General features: G+C 37.1%; 1 protein-coding gene across 8 annotated transcripts in view; it reads left to right on the plus strand.

Moving 5' to 3' along the window:
- RIC8B (RIC8 guanine nucleotide exchange factor B) overlaps nucleotides 1–20,311 on the plus strand; it is a 101,414-nt gene that overhangs the window by 4,646 nt on the left and 76,457 nt on the right. For 6 of the 8 annotated variants that reach the window (XR_004901700.1, XR_004901701.1, XM_028531765.2 and 3 more), the window contains exon 2: nucleotides 4,359–4,406. The exons of the other annotated variants lie outside the window; for them this stretch is intronic. Coding sequence is in view for 4 of the 6 variants with exons in the window: in XM_028531765.2 (XP_028387566.1) it covers nucleotides 4,359–4,406 (48 nt within the window). In the remaining 2 variants the exon portion in view is untranslated. The remainder of the gene's footprint in view (nucleotides 1–4,358; nucleotides 4,407–20,311) is intronic. 8 annotated transcript variants of the gene reach the window in all.

Below are 20,311 nucleotides of genomic sequence, written 5' to 3' on the forward strand. Positions count from 1 at the left end.
AGGCCATGTTCCCTTTACCCTGTCTGTTCTGTGTTTTTGAACACAGGAGAGAAAGGCTTTTCAGAGTCAGTATACTACTTCCTTTGGCTACTGTTGGACCCTAACTACCTCCACTCCAGTTACAGAATGAGCTTTTATGGGAAGTACATATTGTACTAGTCTAGGCTGTCCAGTCTTCTTTTTCTCTTTTAGGTCCTATTCCGATGAAGTTTTAGTAGAGAGATTGGTTGCCATCATTATGATTATCAACAGTTAATGGTGATCCAGGACGCCAAGATACACAGTAGTATTCTAGGAAATTTAGAGTAGAAGGGAGCTCAAAGATAATTGGGTCCAACTCCTTCAGTTAATAGGTAAAGAAACTGAGGCCTAGAGTCATCAACTGTGATGACAACCAAAGAGTTGGCCTGGTGGCTATAGAAGCTACCTGGACATGTGTTACCTGTTAGCAAGCTCCAGCAGGATTCTCTGTTAGAAGTATGGCAAGTTTATGGACAAATGAAAGGTAAAAATTTTTTAAGATACAGGTAGGTAGGTATCCAAGAGTAGTCCTCATAAGAGAGGAAAAGCACACTAATAGCATTGAGGTCTTAATTTATCTGCTAGAAACACCTGATGGATAAGGACCTAATATTAGGACAGTTCTAGAAATACAGTCTCTACATTTGAATAGGGCATGTAAATATTCTGTACCGTGTAAGGGGACTTTTTGCCTTCCACTTGGAGGTTGAGTTCTGACTCTGACTTTATTCCACAGAACTTGGAAGAGGAGCTTGTTTAATGGACTGTTCCTTTGTCATACCTTGTCCTTATTTCCAGATCGGGTTGTATAATCTGAGTTACTGGCATTTACTTGTAGAAGTAATCTCTGTTCATGAAACATAGCAAGACACACCCCCACCCCAGTTAAGTTAATGCCCTTGTATCGGTACCATTTGAGTATATCTTTGGATGTCTATGAAATAACTCCTACTTTCCTTAACATAAAGAGTTCAATTTTTGCCCACATCATAGTCCATGCAATAATAACAGTAGTGGTCACCTATTGAACACCTGCTATGTGCAAGGAGCTATACATAATGAAGGAAATTCTGGTGGGTAGTAAATTTGGGTAACTGGACCATGGTCACACTTTTAGTAAGCAGCAGGACTGGACTCTAACCCAGTGCTCTGTGACTCCTGAGCCTGAGCTTTTCGAAGCTTACAGTGGAGAGTCTTCAAAATGAGTCTGGTGGGTCACTGAGCTGTTCCTACCTTACTAGCTCTCTTAATTGAACGGTGGTTTTACCCTTTAGTTTATATTTGACTTGTTGCTCCTGTTTGTCTGGAAATTAAGCATATAAAGAAGGTGAGGTGGTTGACTGTTGGCTACCAGTTCTAGAAAGGTATTAGTTCCTCCTTTCCCTTTCAGCTATAGAAAAGGAGACAGTGAAGGTTAGAGGTACTGAATAGGTTGGGGATGATCTAAGTTGGATAAAAGAAGCCAGCCTTTAATATCTTTGGATCCAAGCAATTTTAGAGGGCTTGAGTTTCTGAATAGATTGGCACATTCAAAATTCAGTCTTATTGTCTCACATACCAGTATGTTTTCTAATTAAATTAAGCCCTCATGCTATTTAGATGGAGCTTTTGAAAGCCTTTTTCTCTTCTCTTCTCTTCTCTTCTCTTCTCTCTCTTTCTTTCTCTTTCTTTCTTTCTTTCTTTCTCTCTTTCTCTCTTTCTCTCTTTCTCTTTCTTCCCTTACTTCCTTCCTTCCTTCCTTGTTGTGGTTTTATGACAGGATCAGCTTTGTATTTAAAAAGCAACAGAAAAATTCATTCTTGGTACTATTCTAAATTATCATATTAAAAGATTAATTCTACATAGAAACTGTTTAAAATATATAACTTAATGAGGGTCTTCCCAAAAGATTTTTTTCTATTCCCTTACTATAAATCCTGAAAAATGTTTAGGAGAATCATTATATTGGCAAATAGGTATATTCATTTTAGATAATCAGTAGAATTCACATATAATGGCAAAGAATAAGCTTTCTTGGTTTCTAAGTACAATTGTTTATTTTCACTTGTATTGGACCTTTACTAAGCTTCAGTTTACAAGCATAGCCTGACGTCTGGTGCTGCTTTATCTTTTATCTAATGTTGGTTTTTACTAAATCTCCGGTCTATAAATTCCTAAATTATAGCCTTCAGATTTACAACTTCTTTCTTCCTTCCTTTTCTTTCTTTCCTTGTTCATTCATTCATTCATCTTTTATTTTTAAATTTCCCTTTTAATTATAAAAATAGTATACCAACAGTAAGTTTTGTCAAAAAATATCACTAGACATTTCACCACCCCTATACATTTGCTTTTATATAATATTTGCATGTTAACACTCAAGCCTTTGTTCTAATGCATCCATATATTTATGTAGATACTTTAATCATAGACATAGCTATATAATTTGATGATTTACTCTTTTTCCACTTGATGCCACTCTAAGTAATTTTCCATGTTGTTATAGAGCTTTTTAGCCACCTTGTAAATTGCAATATAATAGTCTATCAGGTGGATGCACAGCAGTTTATTTCATCAGTCTCATGGTGTTGGATAGTCAAGATCCTCTTTTTTTCTTATATAATAATAGATGGCACTGTAGTGAGTATGCTAATATATGTAATTTTTCTCTCTTTCTGGATGATTTCATTAGTGTAAATTCCTAAGAGTAGAAGTTCTGGGTGAGAGGGTATGAATATTTTTATGGTTTCTAATATGTGTTGCCACATCACTTTCCCTTTTAAAGTTTGTTTCAGTTTATACTGCTGCCAGCAGTACCATGCTTGGATTATTGATGCTTATTTCTCAGAGAGCTTTATGTCTTTAGTCTTGCTCTCCTTTTATCTGGCCCATAAGCTACTGACCAAAATATTCCAGACTGCTCAACTATTTATACTTTCCTCAGAGTCTTCCTATGTGCCTGTTACCTGTCTTGGAGTTCAGGTACAAATTTTAAAATTCAGCCCCTTACCACCTGGCATAATTCATTTTAATTGTTTTGCATACCATAAGTGAAGCATTCGCTCTTAGGTTTCCTCAAATGTCCCTTCTCTCTTTCCTCTAAGTCTTCCCTCTGACCATTTCTTACATTCAGAACTGTTGCACTGTCAACATTTCTTCTCCATCTCTTTTAATTGCAAAAACTGCTTCTACAAAGCTGTCAATGCACAACCACCTGTAATGATAATATCTTTAGGACTCAGTGTGCTTCACTCTTGGTGGGTTGCCAGTCAATGTTTGTCAGTGTGGCCAGTGTGGGAAATGCAAAGGAAAGGCAGAGAGATGTTCAGTGGAGATTTTTTTAAAGGAAAGCTTAGGATTCATAAAAGCACTTGGCTCTGAATAAAACTGGAGAGGAGAATGAGGAGTTTTATACTATAGTTTTGGGGTACCATCACTCTTTCTGTGACAGTAGGCAAGTCAGCTTACTCCATCATCTGTTGTAGTTACAGAGTGGAAAATACAGTGTTGTTGCCAGTCATTTTAGGAATCATGACACTCTTCCAGTTTCCTCCCCTCAATATTATTGGCATCATCATTATTATAACCCTAATATTTACTGTTTATTATGTGCTAGGCACTGAGATGGTATGTTATATGCCATAGCTGTTTTAACCCTTACAGCAGCCCTGTGAACTAGGTACCCCCTCTTTTCACATGAGAAATCCAGTTATGGAGAGTTTAATTGCTCAACTAACTACTATGTGATGGAGCCATGATTTAAACCCTCGTTTGTACAGAATATTTTTCTGAGTATTCTCTTCCCTATCTATAATTTTCTGATTATTTCTTATTGCATATGAAAAAGAAAGTGTAACCCCTCAGCACCATTGGAAGGCCTTTCCAAGTCTTTGTCCAGTCAGCATTTTCATGCTCATCTTTCTTCACTCCCCCACGCCCTAACATGTGTCCTGTGTTTTACTCTGGCGGAGCTGCTTATTCGCAAATACACCACTCTGTTTCACATATCCGGGCCTTTGTTTCTGTTCCCGCAGTGCCTTCCATTTGCCTCCTGGAAACTTCTATTCATACCTCAAAATCCAGTTCAAATTCTCCATAGTGCTTGCAAAGCGTTTTAGATTTCCCTGGGCAGAGTTAGAGGCTTGGCACTTTGTGCTGCTTGGTATATATTTCTGCAGCAGTCTTTTCATACTGCTTCAAATTATTTGTTTACATGCCTATCTCTCTGACTTTAGTAAGAAGAGTGAGATATGATGTAAGAAGGCAGCATTTTTACAGAGAAATTATATATTATTAAACAGCCGAAATTAAAAATCTGCATATTTAAAATGACATTGTTTCCCTTTTTCCCCCCTCAGCATAGGGCTACTTTCAAATTTGAACCAACAGATGAAGATAAAAGAAAGGTAAGCTTTAATGTTACTGTGTGTATATGTGTGTGTTTCATTCATGGACTTTCTAAACAGTAGACTCATTTTTGTCTGATGGTTATTTAGTTTCCAGTTTCCCTCCCGTTTGTTTTTAGGAACTCTGAGAAGAAAGCAAGTGCCAGGTTTCGTGCACACAACTCAGTCCTGCTGCACCTCACAGGACCATTACACTTGGATCAATCAGAGCAGTGGGAAGGGTTCTCTTAATGGCAGGACGTCAGGCTGCCCGAAATGTTTTGCTAATATTGTAAAGCTTGGTTTTGTGTTCAATTTTGGGAAAACAGGTATTCATGCTGCTGACCCTTAGCCACATATTGTTCCCTGTGCCAACAAGTTATGTATGTTGTCAGCAATCGTCTAGGCCACCTCACGGGCATGGAGGAATATGGAGTCAAGAGACCCACCAATAGAGGAGTTATAAGAGAAGGTGCATCAGAGTTCTGACCATGTGAAATGTGTTTCACTGTCGGGTTGCCTGAGTTGCTTTACTTAGATGATTAAAGCATGATGCTTAAGGAGAAGCTCACCGGTTTTATCTGTGTTTTGCTGGGCTGTATACTTCTGTCCCTGGCCTCATAAATGCCAAGACCAGGTGAGCGATTCATAGGTTTATGAATCATCATAAACCTATCGCTGCTGCTGCAAAGATAGCTTAAACCTAGTGCCTCCCTGGTAGTGGTCTGCTAATACCTTGAAGTCATCCTTCTGTTCACCTCTACCCCCAGCATCTAAAGTCTTCGTCCTGCTCATTTTATCTCTTATGGTTTCTTTAGCCCATTCGCTCCTTAACCCCTGCCCTAATTCAACTTTTCATCTGGATTACTACACCAATTTCCTAACTGTTCTTTCTTTTTCTAGTTATGTGCCCTACAAGTCCATTGTCCATAAATCTGGAACAACAGTCTGGTCGTGTCACTCCCAGGCTTTAAAACCCTTGAGTGATTTTTGGCCTGTAAAATAAAATTCAAGCTCCTGAACATAACATAGTAGACACTTGGTGACCTGGTCTCTGCATGCTTTTGCAGCTTACTTCTCTCCCTTCTGTTTTATACTGTAGCAATATAAAATGTTTCCAGTGAAATACACATATACATCCCTTCCATTTCTTATTTTCTCCCTTAGCATATGTTGTTTTCTACCCAGAATGCCATTTCCTTCATGTATCCCTCTACTCCTTTTAACCTGGTTAATCCTACAGAGCTCCAGGAGCACGTCCTTCAGAAAGCCTCCTCTGGCCCTCTTGTTAGGATGAAATGTCCCTTTTTAGCATTCCTATAAAATTCTACGTAAATCTCTAACATTATGCTTATACGTTATCTTTCAATTATTTATCTGTCTCTCATTTTCAGACCCAGCAAACTCCCTGATGACAGATACTACTATTTATCTTTATTTCCTCCACACCTAGCGTGTCCAGAACATAATAGGCACTTAAAAAGTATTATTGGCCTTGGCTGAGGTGGCTCAGTTGGTTGGAGCATTGTCCTGTAAACCAAAAGGTCGTGTGTTTGATTCCTAGTCAGGGCACATGCCTAGATTGTGGGTTTGGTCCTGGTTGGGGCACATATGAGGGGCAACCAGTTGATGTTCCTCTCTCACATAGATATTTCTTTCTCTCTCTTCCTCCCTTCCCCTTGCTCTAAAATCAATAAGCATGTCCTTGGATGAGGATTTAAAAAAAGTATTATTGAATGAGTGACATGGAGAATAAATTTTGGAAGTTAAAGATTTAACTCTAATTTTCTTTTGGATTTGAACAGTGTAAAAAGACTACAATGCCTTTTAGAACAGGGGTGCTCAACCAGGAATGTACTGCCTAGGGGACTTTTTTAAGATAAGTCTGCTCAGGCCTGACCCTTTATCTACTGAGTCAAAATTTGGGGGTGGGATCCATGTGTGTATATATTATAGATGGTCTTTAGGAAATAAGTACTCATCCCTTTGATGGGAGTGTAAGATGGCACAATTCCTGTGGAACAGAAACTGGTAGTATCTACCAAAATTACAGGTGCATTTTGCCATTTGACCAAGCAGTGCCAGTTTTAGAAATCTGTTTTGTGGATAGGTTGGACTCAAGTAAAACGTTACGCACTGAAGCATTGTACACAATAGCAAAAGATTGGAACAACCAAGTGTCCAGCAATTAGGGAGTATTTGAAGAAGCTAGTGTATGTCTACATAATGGAATATTGTGATGTGGTAAAGAGAGAGGGAAAGAGACAAACCATTATATGCTAATGGGGGAGAGGTAAGTGAAAGTAAAAGAAGCATGTTGTTACCAGAACATATTTGTTAACATACTCATAATAGGTATTCAGGCTAGGAAAGCAACTGCTATTTAGTTTAGTTGGGAGGATCCATACTACATCTGTATGGGAATCTGGTGCTAAAATTTCATAGGTGTTTCAGTTAAGGGAGAAAAAAATTCCCACAGCTATTAATTAAGTATGTTTATTTCTTATAGTAACAAAACCTAAAGTTTTCAAAGTATTGTGTTTTACTGGCTGTTAGGTCTTTGGAGATGGCAATTACTATACTGGTGTTATTTTCAGTTCTAGTGTGCAGGTTTCTGCTTCCTGGGAGTTCTGATATAAACAAGTGTCAGTAGGGACCTAGCTAGGTAATCTTCGTTAATGGAAAAACATTGACAAACAAAACCATTTCAGTCTCCAAGGATTAAAACTATTAGTGACTCTTTCATGCCTAAGGCCCTAAAAAGAGTTTGAAATGAAAACTGTTGGACTGCTGTAAAGGATCTACGTACATCCTAAGAGTTTAGGTCCTTGATGTAGAGAGACATAGAATAGTACATGTCTCTACATTAAACCCAGCCTGAAAATAAGAGGAACTCAAATTACCATCCAATTTGTTTTGCTACCCTAGTTCTCTTTTTCTTTCCTAAACATGTCTCTGGAGCCTTCATACAGTTGCTGCTTTGTTACTGCAGCACCCCTTTTGACGAATTACGGATGCTCTCTCTGGAAAACACAGCACTATTTTATGTAAAACCTTTGTGACAACTTAGAAGTAAATGTAAGGGAGCAGAGCCTTTCAAAAAATAAAAATTATACTGAGACTTTTAGGAAATAGTTATGAATTAATGATCCTTAGACCTAATTCCTAACACTAATGTAGTATTTTGCATTTTTACAAAGATTTGCTTTGTAATAGTTATGCACTAATGCTCTAAGTATGGCAAGAATGTCACTATCCCTACTTTATTGATAAGAAAACCTAGGATTACATTAATGACAACTTGCCAACATTCATGGAACTAGTGAGTGGTGCAGCCTCAGAGAGAGAACAGATTTTCTGCCTGTTGTGTGTAGCACCTTCACTGCTCAGTGCTCCCACTCAGTACCACTTCAGGTGTATTTTATAAAGTTTGAAATTATGACTCAATACCTTGTTTAATCTCTTATTTCATACCTTGAGACATCATTTAGGCAACTAGACTTAAATTGAAAGATAGCAAGGAAAATTACCAACTAGGAGTGCTGAAATTTTTCCATATAAAATAAAGTCAGATACAACTGCTAATGTTTGGGTATATATGCAAATAATTCCAGGTGCATGTGGATCATGATAGATTTGGATGTAAGCACCTGTGCTTATTTAAGCACTTCCTTTACATTTTCTACCTAAATTGGCAGGCTGTGCCTATCTACCAGCACATAAACAAATGCTTCATGCAAATATGTAGGATGGGGGTAGGTGTGATGAATAATCTGAAAATTCACATCTTCGAGAAATGAAAGCTCTTACTGGTTTCAGAAACGCAACTGATCCCAGACCAAGAGTACTAATTGCCATAAACATTGAAAAACATGTCATAAAATGAGCACAAGAATTGCAGCTCTTTCACCTGTAAGATGAGAATACAACTGGATAAAATGTGGAAAACTTCAGTTGTTATCTGAGATAAATAGCCAAATTTCAAGCATTTATTTTATTACCTTCAAACTCACATAGGTAAGCCCATATTTCTCTGAAGGCAGACAGTAACTGTTGAGTTGAGGGTTCTTTGAGGACAAGAATACTCTTGCTTCTCTTTGTATTTTCCTCCCCCAGTTCTGCATGTGGCACAAAATCGGCACCTATAATATAAACGCCTATTAAATAAATTAAGGGAACTTGGAAACTGAGCAGAGGCCAGAATTCCTATGATTTGTACATATCGTTTGGTGTTGAGTTTGATATTCTCTTAAGTATACAGCAGAATCTCAAGCATACCTCAATGTTTGCTGAAAATGCAGGATATAAAAGTATGCATGCAGTATGATCACATCCATATTAAACTAACAAAAGCTATACAAAGAAAAATGACTGCAAGAAAATTCACTAAGTGAATTTCACTATCTGAATATTATTACTGCATGTGATATTTCTTTCCCTTTTCTGTAATTTAAACTTTTATATTATAATAGATTATAATGGTATAAAATATAATATACAACATGTTATATATTATACTTTTTTATAATAGTGTGATTAGAGGTATAAGCAAATACCAGTACTTTTTTAAAAAAATCATTTTTTTTCCTCTAAAATTGAGCCTTCTTGATTATCTTACGCATTCTTTTGAGGGGAGCATAAAAATATTATTACATTTAGAGATAGTATTATCTACACAGCCAGTTTATGGAGTGAAATAAATTTATATGAATACAGAGTTCCATTCTACCATTTGAAAGATTCTGGTTTTGTTTTCTTTTTTACTTTTTTTTACCCCATAGTTGGCATATCAGTGGAGATCTCTGTAGTCCACAAATCTTTTTTCAGTAAGTTCTGTATTCTAGGTACTGTGTTAGGTTTTGGTTCCTAAGTTGGCTATTTGCCTGTGGTGTTTGGTTTGGCACTTTCTCAGCTAGAGGTGCATACTGAGGATTACCATTGTGGACTATAGCAAATGAATGGGTAAAATTTCATATTTACATTCCCCTGTGGAAAATGTGCCAACATAGAAACATTAATCCTATAGCATGGATCCATTCTTGGGAATAACTTGAGGCATGGATATTGGTTCTGAAAGCCTTGCACTTGAAGTCGTTAAACTCTAATTTTCACTAAAACTAATGAGCTTCATATGCCTTGCAAATTTGACTCAAATTTTATTTGGTATATTTATCTTAGGGAATACTTTGATACATCATACAAGTACAATTCACATTTAGAAACCAGTTACTTTAAAGATAAACATTTTCAATATCTTTATTTTAACACACACACTACCAAAGGCATCCCATGCTTTTTACTTTTTAAAGTTCTCATCCAGTTGTGATCTGGCATAAAACCAGACTAGAGGTGATAAATTGTATTGTAGGCTAGGAGGAATGCCTCAGAGTAGTTCAAAATAAAACAATACTTCTTTTCAGACTCCAGTTTTTATTTTGGATGTTTTGCAAGGCATTGAAGGATACATATAGGGAGAAAGAACAAAATAGCTCTTCTGACTTAGTCTATCATGTGGCAGCCTATACATGATCTTTGGATCACTTTTTAGGATTTCGGCCTGGGAATGATAAGAATAGTTTCTCTGATTTCTACTTTAGAGTTTCAGATCCATTTTCTCATACAAAAAAAAACTCATCAAGAACTTCCTCTTCTAGCCCTAACAATGTGAGGAGTTATATGGATCTGATCCCCAATAAAAACTGGTAAAAAAAATATTTTTAAAAATAATCGTTTAAAATCTCTGGAAATTGTCCTAAGAGCATATAGTCAGTGAAGAGATACTTATTCAAGAAAATCTACTAAAACTCAGTCAGAAAAGTGAAAGTTTGCAGTATTTGAAGTAAGACCTGCTTCCTCCCTTCCCTCTCAGCTGAGCCTGATGGAAACTTTCCTCCAAACTGATGCAGCCAAGAACACAGAGCTTCCTCTTCCATCAGCTTAAAGTTGGAGGGCTTTCTTCCCAGTAGGCACAGGGGATAAGCTCAGCATTTTTTAATCCCTCCTCAGTGATCTGTTGCTAAGACTAAATTGTGAGTGCAACTGAGAGATGGAGTCTTCTTCCTTTCACCTAGCCTCTACTCATGGGACAGAGGCTCTACCTTAAGTGTGCTACCCTTAAGAACAGTAAGACCCCAATTGCCCTTGGCCGTGTTGGTGGGACAGAGGTTCCACCCTGGGAGAGGCAAGCTGCTGCTTCCCTCCAATTGCTGTCTCAAGGAGGTGTTACACAGAGAGAAGGAGGCCATTGTCTCTGCCCCCGGCATCAGAACCAGGGCTCAGAAATGTTTTCCGGAGGAGCAAGCAGGCCTTATAACAGAGCTTGGAATCTCTCCCCAAAGGAACCAGCTTCATTTACAATGAGAGTGTGAAGTTCATTGCTGAGGGTGCAGGTTGTGGTGAAAGGCAACTGGGAAGAGATTGAGTGATTCATTGAAGATACAGGCAACCAGAAGGCTGGCTGGTTCGCTAGAGATAAAGGGGAAAAGACAGCAGAAAGGAATCCTCCTATGGTTAGAACAAATCTTAAATACTGACCTCAGGAAATATCCCTTCAAAGGAGCCCTAATAGACTTTAAGTTTGCCGAGCAGTTTATTTCCCAGGATATTGCTGAAGAGGATAGATCAATCAGTCTGGCAGTTAGTGGAGTTTAACAGCAGGGTGTGGTCAGAGAAAGAGAAAGTAAAAGAGGAGGGACCTACCAAAGCAACTGTCATTCCAGGATGAAGGTGGGCCTACTCAAGGGCAAGCCCCCTTGCAGAGAGGTAGGGGAGATTAAAATAATTCCAGCCAGTCTCTGAACAGATAGACAAATAACAATATCAAGTGTTGGAGGGTAGGGGGATTACCCAGTGTTACTATAATATATTGTCTAAAATGTGCAGTTCCCCCTGCCCCTAGCCAAATGAGACATGCAGAGAAACAGAAAAGATTAACCTATACTGGGGGAAGATGCAGGCAGTGGAAATTGCCTGTGAGAATGACCAGATATTAGATTTAATAGCCAAAAGAGTTCAAAGTAGCCATTATAAATATATTTGGAGAACTAAAGGAAACCATGATTAAGAAATGCAAGGTATGATTAAATGTCGCATCAAATGGAGAATAACAGTACAAAGATAGAAATTATTAAACATAAAAAAGAAGAACCAAATGGAAATTTTGTCATTAAGTGCAATAAAGTACAATAACTGAAGTAGAAATTCACTATAGAGGCTCAACACTACGTTCAAACTGGTGGAAGACAGAATAAGCAAACTTGAAGTTAGATCAATAAAGTGTATACAAGGTGAAGAAGAACAGAGAAAACATAGTAAAGAAAAAATGAAGAAAGTCTCAGAGAATGGTGGGGAACTTTAATGTACCAACACATGTGTAGTGGAAATACCAGAGGAAAGGAGAAAGAAAAAAGAGAAGAAAACATATTTGAAGAAAAACAGCTAAAAACTTGCCAGACTTATTGGAAAACAACTTATACATCTAGGAAGCTCAAAAATATACAAGTAGGATATACTAAAAGAGATCCAAAATTAGTACATCCTAGTAAAAGTGCTGAAAGCCAACGTCAAGGAGAAGATCTTGAAATCTTGACATTTCTGATGAGAAGTCAGCCAGTGGCAGTGGGATAACATATTTAAGGAAATCAAAGGAAAAAACCTCAACCAAGAATCCTACATCCAGCAGAGGTCTCTTTTAAGCATGCAGGGAGAATAAAGATACCAGATAAATGAAAAATTGAAAGAATTTGTTCAAGACCCACCTTATATGAATACTAAAAGTTTTTCAGACTGAAAGCAAGTTACTCCAAACAACAATTTGAACCCACTCAAAGATCTCACTGGTAGAGGTAATTATATAATTGTAAAAGCCAATATAAGTGCATATTTCTTCTCTTTTTTCTTAACTGATTTTTCAAAGCATTTGTATAAAACAATATGTATATAATTTGTTGAGCCAGTAACATCCAGAAATGTCCTGTATTTGCCAAAAACAGCACAAAGGTGACTAAAACCAAACCTGTATTGCATGAAGAAAGTGACTCCAGATAGTAACTTGAGTTCTCAAGAGCACATCAAGATAATCAGAAACGATAAATAAGAAAGTTATAAGTAATGATAATAAAAAGCTAAGAGTATATATTCTTGTTCTCCTTTCTCCAGTGTCTTTAAAAGACAAAATTATATAAAGTAATAATTATAATGTATTGTTGGATTAGAAACATTTATAGATATGAGGTCTGTCCAGGAGGTACCCAGCCATGTAATATGAAAAACAGAGACATTTATTGAAGAAGATATAAGATATAAGAAACATTGTACATCATAGGACAATGATGTCTCAGGCCCCTTCAAAGTAGGCATCTTGGGACCTCACCCAGTTCTCCCAATTACCGCCAGATGCCCCATCATATTTTCCTGAATCTCACTGATGGTCTGAAATCTCTTTCCTTTCAAAGGTGATTTTAGTTTTAGGAAAAGCCAGAAGGCAGAGGGCACCAAATCTGGACTGTAGCGGGAACCTAGTCACTGGGTGATTTGATGTTTTGCTAAAAAACTCTGCATTAGATGTAATACATGAGTCAGTGCATTGTTGTAATGAAGCTGCCAATCACCAGTTACCTATAGCTGTTCCCTTCTTGATCATCTGAATAGTTTCCATGGAGGAATGCTGAAGCTTAACACAAAATGTGATGCAGATTTGTTGCTCTACTCCTCATTTTGAATGCGACAGCCACACAATCAGTACACGTGTTCACTCAATGGTGTCTACTGCCCCCAGTGACTAGTACAGTGAAGTTGTCATTGTTCACGCATGTGCATTCCAGTCCACTCTCCTTGGCTGCCAGGTTACAATGATGTCACACAGATGGTTCTTGTTATATTAATAGTGGCTGGATTTTTTCCGGACAGACCACATGCACGTGTGTGTAACAATAATGTCACAGAAAGAAAGGAAAAGCATCGTGTAAAAGTAACGTTATATTCAATTAAGTTCATATAAATCTGGAGCTGATTCTGATAAGATGTATATGCTAAGTAAGCCCTAGAGCAACAACTAAGGAAATAACTTGGTTTTGTAGGGAACTATAAAACATTGTTGAAATAAATTAAAGAAGATCTAAATAAATGGAAAAACACTGGATGTTCATGGATTGGAAGACTTACTGTGGCTAAGATGACTGTATTTCCCACATTGAGAATCCTGGATGGCTTCCTCGTAGAAACTGACAAGCCAGTTCTGAGATTCATATAGAACTGCGTAGAATTCAGAACAGTTAAAATAGTCTTGAAAAGAACAAACCTGGAAGACTCAGAATTCCAATTTCAAAACTTAGTATAAAGCAACAATAATCAAGACAGAGTGGTACTATCATGAGGATAGATAAGTATAAATATAAATTATGTATGTGTATATATACACACACACATCAAAGGAATAGTTTTAAGAGTCTAGAAATGAACTCACATGTCTGTGGTCAACTAGTTTTTGACAGGGCTGACAAGATCATTCAGTGGGGAAAGAATTGCCTTTGAACAAGTAGCATAATGACAGCTATATAGACACATATAAAAGAATGCAGTTGAGCCCTGACTGGTGTGGCTCAATGGGTTGGGCATTATCCTGCGAACCGAAAGGTCACTGGTTCAATTCCAGGTTAGGGCACATGCCTCAGTTTCAGGCCAGATTCCCAGTTGGGTATGTATGAGCGGCAACTGATTGATGTTTCTCTCACACATAGATGCTTCTGTCCCTCTTTCCCCCTCTCTTCCCCTCTCTCTAAGCATAAGTAAATAAAATATTAAAAAAATAAGAGAACGTAGTTGAACATTAACCTCACATTATATTAAAAAATTAATTCAAAATGGTTTAGACCCAAATGTAGAGCTAAAGCCATAAAACTCTTAGAAGAAAACAAGGATAAATCTTCAGAGATTTGGCAGTGGATTCTTAGATGTGACAACAAGAAAAAAATAGATAAATTATACTTCATCAAAGTTGATTTTTGTACTTCAAAGGCTCCTGTCAAGAATGTGAAATGATAGCCCACAGAATGGGTAGATCATATATCTGTTAAGAGACATGTATCTAAAATATAGAAAGAACTTAATAAAAAGACGACCCATTTTAAAAATGGGCAAAGGATCTGAATGGACATTTTTCCAAAGAAGATACACAGATGACCAGTAAACTTGAAAAGAACTCGACATCATTCATTATCAGGGAAATATAAATCAAAACCACAATGATTTACCATTTTGCACTTCTGGTATGGCTAGAATCAAAAAGTCAGAAAGTAAGTATTGGCAAAGATGTGGAGAAATTAGAATTGTCATATTGGTGGGAATGTAAAAGGGTGCAGCCAGTCCAAAAAACGGTCTGGCAGTTTCTCAAAAGGTTAAATAGGATTACCATATGACTCAGCAATTGCACTCTTATGTATCTACCCCAAAGAAATGAAGTTGTATATTCACGCAAAAATATAAAAGGTGAATGTACTACACAGCAGCATTATTGATGATAACTAAAAGGTTGAAACAACCCAAATAACTAGCTTGACAAAATTCGTCATGCCCACACAATGGAATATTATTCAGCCATAAAAAATAACTGATAAGTGCTATAGCATATATCGCCTTGAAAACATGCTAACTGAAAGAGGCCAGACAAAAGGCCACATGATGTAGGATTTCATTCATGCAAACTGTCTAAAATAGATCTGTAGTGACTGAAAGTAGATTAGTGGTTGCCTGGGGGCTATTGGGAGAGGGGAATTGAGGAGTCACTGCTAATGGATATTGGATTTCTTTTTTGGGGCCATGAGAATGTTCTAAAATTAGATGCTGGCACAAGTGTGAATATACGTACTAAAAACCAATAATTTGTATACTTTAACATGATGAACTTTGTGGTATGTGAATTATAATTAATAAAGTTGTTATTAAATACTAATAAGTAACATACACTACATGCCCATCATCATTTCAAGCACTGCATGACTAGTCTCACAACAAGGATATAAAGCAGATAATGTGTTTTATAGATGAGGAAACTAAGGCACACAGACATTACAATGAGTCCTACTTAATGCCACTAATAGATGCTGTGACTTTAAGTTAAATGATGTATAACAAAATCACTTTTACCGTAAGTTAATTGTTAATAAATAAAACCTAAATTCCTATGTATCTCATCAATATTCTAATAAAATGACATTCAAGGAGCTTCTGTATTTGCCTAAACTAGTGCAGTGGGAAGCCACGATTCAAGCCTACACAGTCTGGCTCTACATCCAGTGTGCTACACCATGCTGCCATTCATTAATAATTGAATTGACCTGTTGTATAGCATATGAATCGGTTCTATTCATTTTCTGATTTTAAGCATCCAAAATTTGAGACTTGATGTGGAGCATAAACAGAGCTTTGACATTGAACTAATTATCAATGTTGACAGGAAACAGAAAAGCATGCTTTGCAGTGTAAGTGACTGGGTAGGATAACTAGTGAGGCTATCTCATGTCAGCTCTCCCCATAAACAATGCAGTACTTGACACAGAGGAATTAGACGTGCTGAAGACTTTTTCTTTTTAGACTCCTCAGATTATGTTTTGGCCAAAAATGTAAGGTTCGTTTTTTTCAGCAGTTCTTTTCTTCCTTACCAAGTTTGATCACGTACTAAGGGAAGTGGAGAACTTACACATCTTTGACTAATTAAAAACTCTTAGGGACCTGAGAGAGTTCTTGGCTGACCAGACATTCCATTGTTCCAAACTTCCCCATTTATAAATGAAAAACTAAGAGGCTGATTTGCCCAGAGTCACAGGCAAGTGAGTGGAAGAGGTGGGATTTGGATCAGGTCCTCTGTCTCCTTTTCTGCCGTCAGTGATGGTCTTTGCAGGGTTCTTCCTCAGGGAACTTACAGTGTAGTAAGAGACCTGGACTATCTTCCAGCACAGAGGTTCTTTCTGAGGTATGTCACACTCTGACCGAAGACTCAGTAATGGCAGCTCAGAGCAGCCAGCTCTGCTGTGCTTGGATAGCTTTAATTGTTAGAAAGCTCTTACTTTTCATCTGCTTTGGTTGATCATCCTGCTTTGCCCATATCCCTCTCTACCTCTGCCTTTTCCCACCATTTGTCTTATCTCCCCACTTCCTTTCTGCCATTCCTTCTCTGTCATTTTTTTCCCCCACTTACTGCTCAACACTCACATTTATCAAGAAGCTTTCTCTGCCTAAATTTTTGATAGTGTATTCCTTCAATCTTTTAATAACAGTTTAAATTGCTATACATTTACATTTCTTATTCATTTAACATATGTTCAGTCTCTCTAATATCATAAATAATGAGAGTCATGTGTTCTTAACCCATAATAGACTCCTTGTCACTTGGTAAGAATTTATTTCTCTTGAACAATTTACATGTACTTGAATTTTAAATTGGGAGCATTTTGGGTTTTGTATATAGTCCTGATAATGGGGCTGTGCACACAAGTGCTTAGCAGTGGACCCTATAGAATCCATAAAATTAATATAAAATTTCAGTGTTATATTTATAACACCAATGCTTTCCTTTCTCAAGTGGCTTTGCCTTTAAAAGGCAAATGCAGATAAAAATTTCCTTGCTGTATTGATCCTGTGTAGAGTATGCCTGTTAATGTTTCTTGATCTGTTTGTCCATCTGGTCATATCTTTATGATGTAATGTGCATTAGCTTCTCTTCTATGCCAAGCACTATGCTAGGGAGTTTTTAATATGTCATCTCATTTAATATTTATAAGCTCCAGCTGTTACCCCTATTTTTAGAGATGAGGAACTGAGGCACAAGTGTTTTCAAGAAATCGCTCAAGATCTTACAGCCATAAGGTGCTAAACTCATGTTTGAACCCAGCTACTTTTTAAAATTCAATTGTATTGTTTCCCAGTAAGTAATATAGAAGATGCCTTATACTCTACAATATGTTTTCTCAGATGCTATCTGCAAGTATATTAAATAATTACAGTAACCCTGTGAAATAGATATTTTTATCTTACCATAAGAAAATTTACTTTCAGATAGATTAAGCAAATTAGTTCAGATCCAAGTTCAGAAAATAGAACTAGGGACTAGAAAGAACTCAGATAATCTGTTTCTTTGATTTTTCTGCTATACTACCAGTGTGTTACTATGCCTTTGAAAACCTCTAAAATCTTAGAACTGTCTTATTGAGACAACTTACTTTCCCTCTTGTTTCTGTTCCTGGCTATCTTAGTCTGCTGAGGCTATCATAACAAAGTGTTATAGACTGGGTGGCTTAAACAACAGAAATTTGTTTTTCCCAGTATTGGAGCCCGGAAAGTCCAAAATCAAGGTTTTGGCAAGGTTCATGTTGAAGCCTCTTCTCTTAGCTTGTGTGTGGCTGTCATCTCACTGGTGCTCACATGACCTCTTTGTGCAGAGAGAGGAGAGGGAGAGTGGGGGCGAGCTAACTTTCTGATGTCTCTTAGAAAGGCACTAATCCCATTGGACTAGGGCCCCACCTCATCTAACCCTAATTACCTTCCAGAAGCCCCATCTCCAAATACTATCACTTTAGGGGTTAGGCCTTCAAAATACGAATTTAGTGGGGACACAAATACTCAGTCTATTACATCAGCTTACACTTGGTTATACAGGCCTGGGCTACTAGAGCTGAGAACAGGGGATTCAGAGATAGAGTAACGTGTTCAGAGTGAACAGTTAAGTGGGCGGGGGGGGGGGGGGAGATGGCATTGGAGACAAAGGAAGGAAATTCTGAGGAGCCTGTGTATAGAAACTCTTGGATAAACTGAAAAAGGCAAAGGGCTGTAGAAATCAATGGGATCAGGATCTGTATCAGCCACCAAGATAGGAGGTATATGTTGTGACAGCAGCCATCTTCCAGCCTTGTTAATATACTACAATATCAAACTATAGCTTGTGCTAAGAATTCACTAAAGATTAAATGAGACACTGTTTTTATTATTTGGTAAGTTCTAATATGCAACAAATGATGGTGCTTCTGTATATGCCAGGATATTATCTTAAAATACTAAAAGATATTTTGCATAGGTAGTGGGGAAAAGAGCTTCTGAAAAATAAAAACTCCTACTTAAGTAATAAGAGAAGCAGAGTTGGCTGGTACTGTATTTGAAAAGAAGTAAAAGGCTTTGACATGCTCATTTCTGCCTCAGTCAAAAAAGGAAGGGCAAATGATTGGTTTTGTCAGCTTTCATTTACACCTAAGCTATCTTTTCCATCTATTAGTGAAGTCTTAATGATGTAACATATCTTTACCAGGATGACTAATTAGCAAAGAAACTTGAGCAAAACTTACATAATTTTATTCTGAACTGGCTTTTCAGTCTCCTTAGCAAGATCACCATCATAAAGAACATAGCCAGAAGGACTGTATTACTGAAAGATGTACGTGTGCTAGAAAGGAAGCTAGAGATGACATTTAGGAAGTGACCTAAAGCTTCTTTCACAAGGACAGTAGTCATTCATTAAATAAAAAGTGAGAATCACCATTGCCTCTCAAACTACAAGTAGGAAAAACCCTGAAGGGTAAGATGTAATATTAAGCTAAATATAACTGGACCCAGCTGCACAAGTATTCATTTAGAAAATTTCATCTTCAGCTTTTTATAAAGAAATTCCAAGTTTGACTTCTAGAATTCTCTCTCTCTAACTTTTTTATTAAAATCACATTTCAGAATTCTGGAAGTAAGTCATAACTAATATTTTTGTAAATATGATTTTTTAAATAAGTATTTCTTGTGGGACTGACATTGCTCCCATTGTCAATTATATTAAGCTTTTTTAGAGTATAATACCTCTCCCTGTCTTTGTTTTGTGTGTGCACACACACACTCACACTCACATGTGCTGTACACAGAGGGCAAAAGTTTAGAACTATCAGATTTAGGTGGCTGCCCTTCAGCTTCAATTAAGAACTAAAATTAGATCCCTGTGGAATATGTATCCAGTGACGTCCATCAGAGGACAGTGTAGGCATAACCTTGAGAGTTCCAGGAGGCGTCATCCAGGGGATCCTGCTTTAACTACAAAATTCCTTAGACACTTGATTTTTTATCTTCAAAAATTTATGTGACTTTTGGTGTTGTGATTTGTAAAACATTTGTTTATTTTCATGTAGAAATTCTTCCCCACCTCTGTCTCCAATAAATCTTTTAGTAAAATAGTGATTAAAGAGGATGCATCCAAATTGTCTTTGACTTTAAGTATTCCTGGCTCTGTGCCACATCTCCCAGTTGAATATGCACAGTCTATTTTAAGATCAGGGTCCTATCCCATCGCTATAGGAGTATGCATTGATGGAAGGAGAGCATAAATCAAGCATATGGCTAAAATTGTAGGCATAATGGGCAAAAGAGAAGAGGGAAAGTCCATTCTTATTGAAGAAAAAATGGTAGACTGCAATGATAACTGTTTTACTACCACTACAGTGGGGGAACAGAGACATTAAAAAAAAATAAGTAGAACCATGTTTAATGACTTAGTCTGTTTATTTAAGGAGAAAAAAAAATCAGTTTTCAATAATTTCTTTCACAGGCCTAGCTTAACCCGGAATTGCTTTTGATGTTGGAACACCAGTTTTTGCTTTACTTCTTATATGCAACCGGATACCAGTAAATAAAAAGAGTAGGACTGAGTTGAATAAGAATCCGAATCCTCATTCCCATTGTAGCTTTGTGTGCTGCCTTAAGAAAATCATTTAGCCCTTTGGGGAGTCAGTTTTCATATCTGTAAAATAAAAGAAATATTCCCTAGTTCTGAGTTTGTGATTAGGATTATTTTTTTAAAGGATTCTGTGGTCAAATAAAGGAAACAGCAGTTTTAAAACATTAAACTTTTTTTCCCATCGTATATCTAGGAATCTTAATATTTTAATAAGCCTTAGAAGTTTCCC

Source organism: Phyllostomus discolor, chromosome 2 (genome assembly GCF_004126475.2).
Source record: "Phyllostomus discolor isolate MPI-MPIP mPhyDis1 chromosome 2, mPhyDis1.pri.v3, whole genome shotgun sequence".
NCBI classification, from domain to species: domain Eukaryota; kingdom Metazoa; phylum Chordata; class Mammalia; order Chiroptera; family Phyllostomidae; genus Phyllostomus; species Phyllostomus discolor.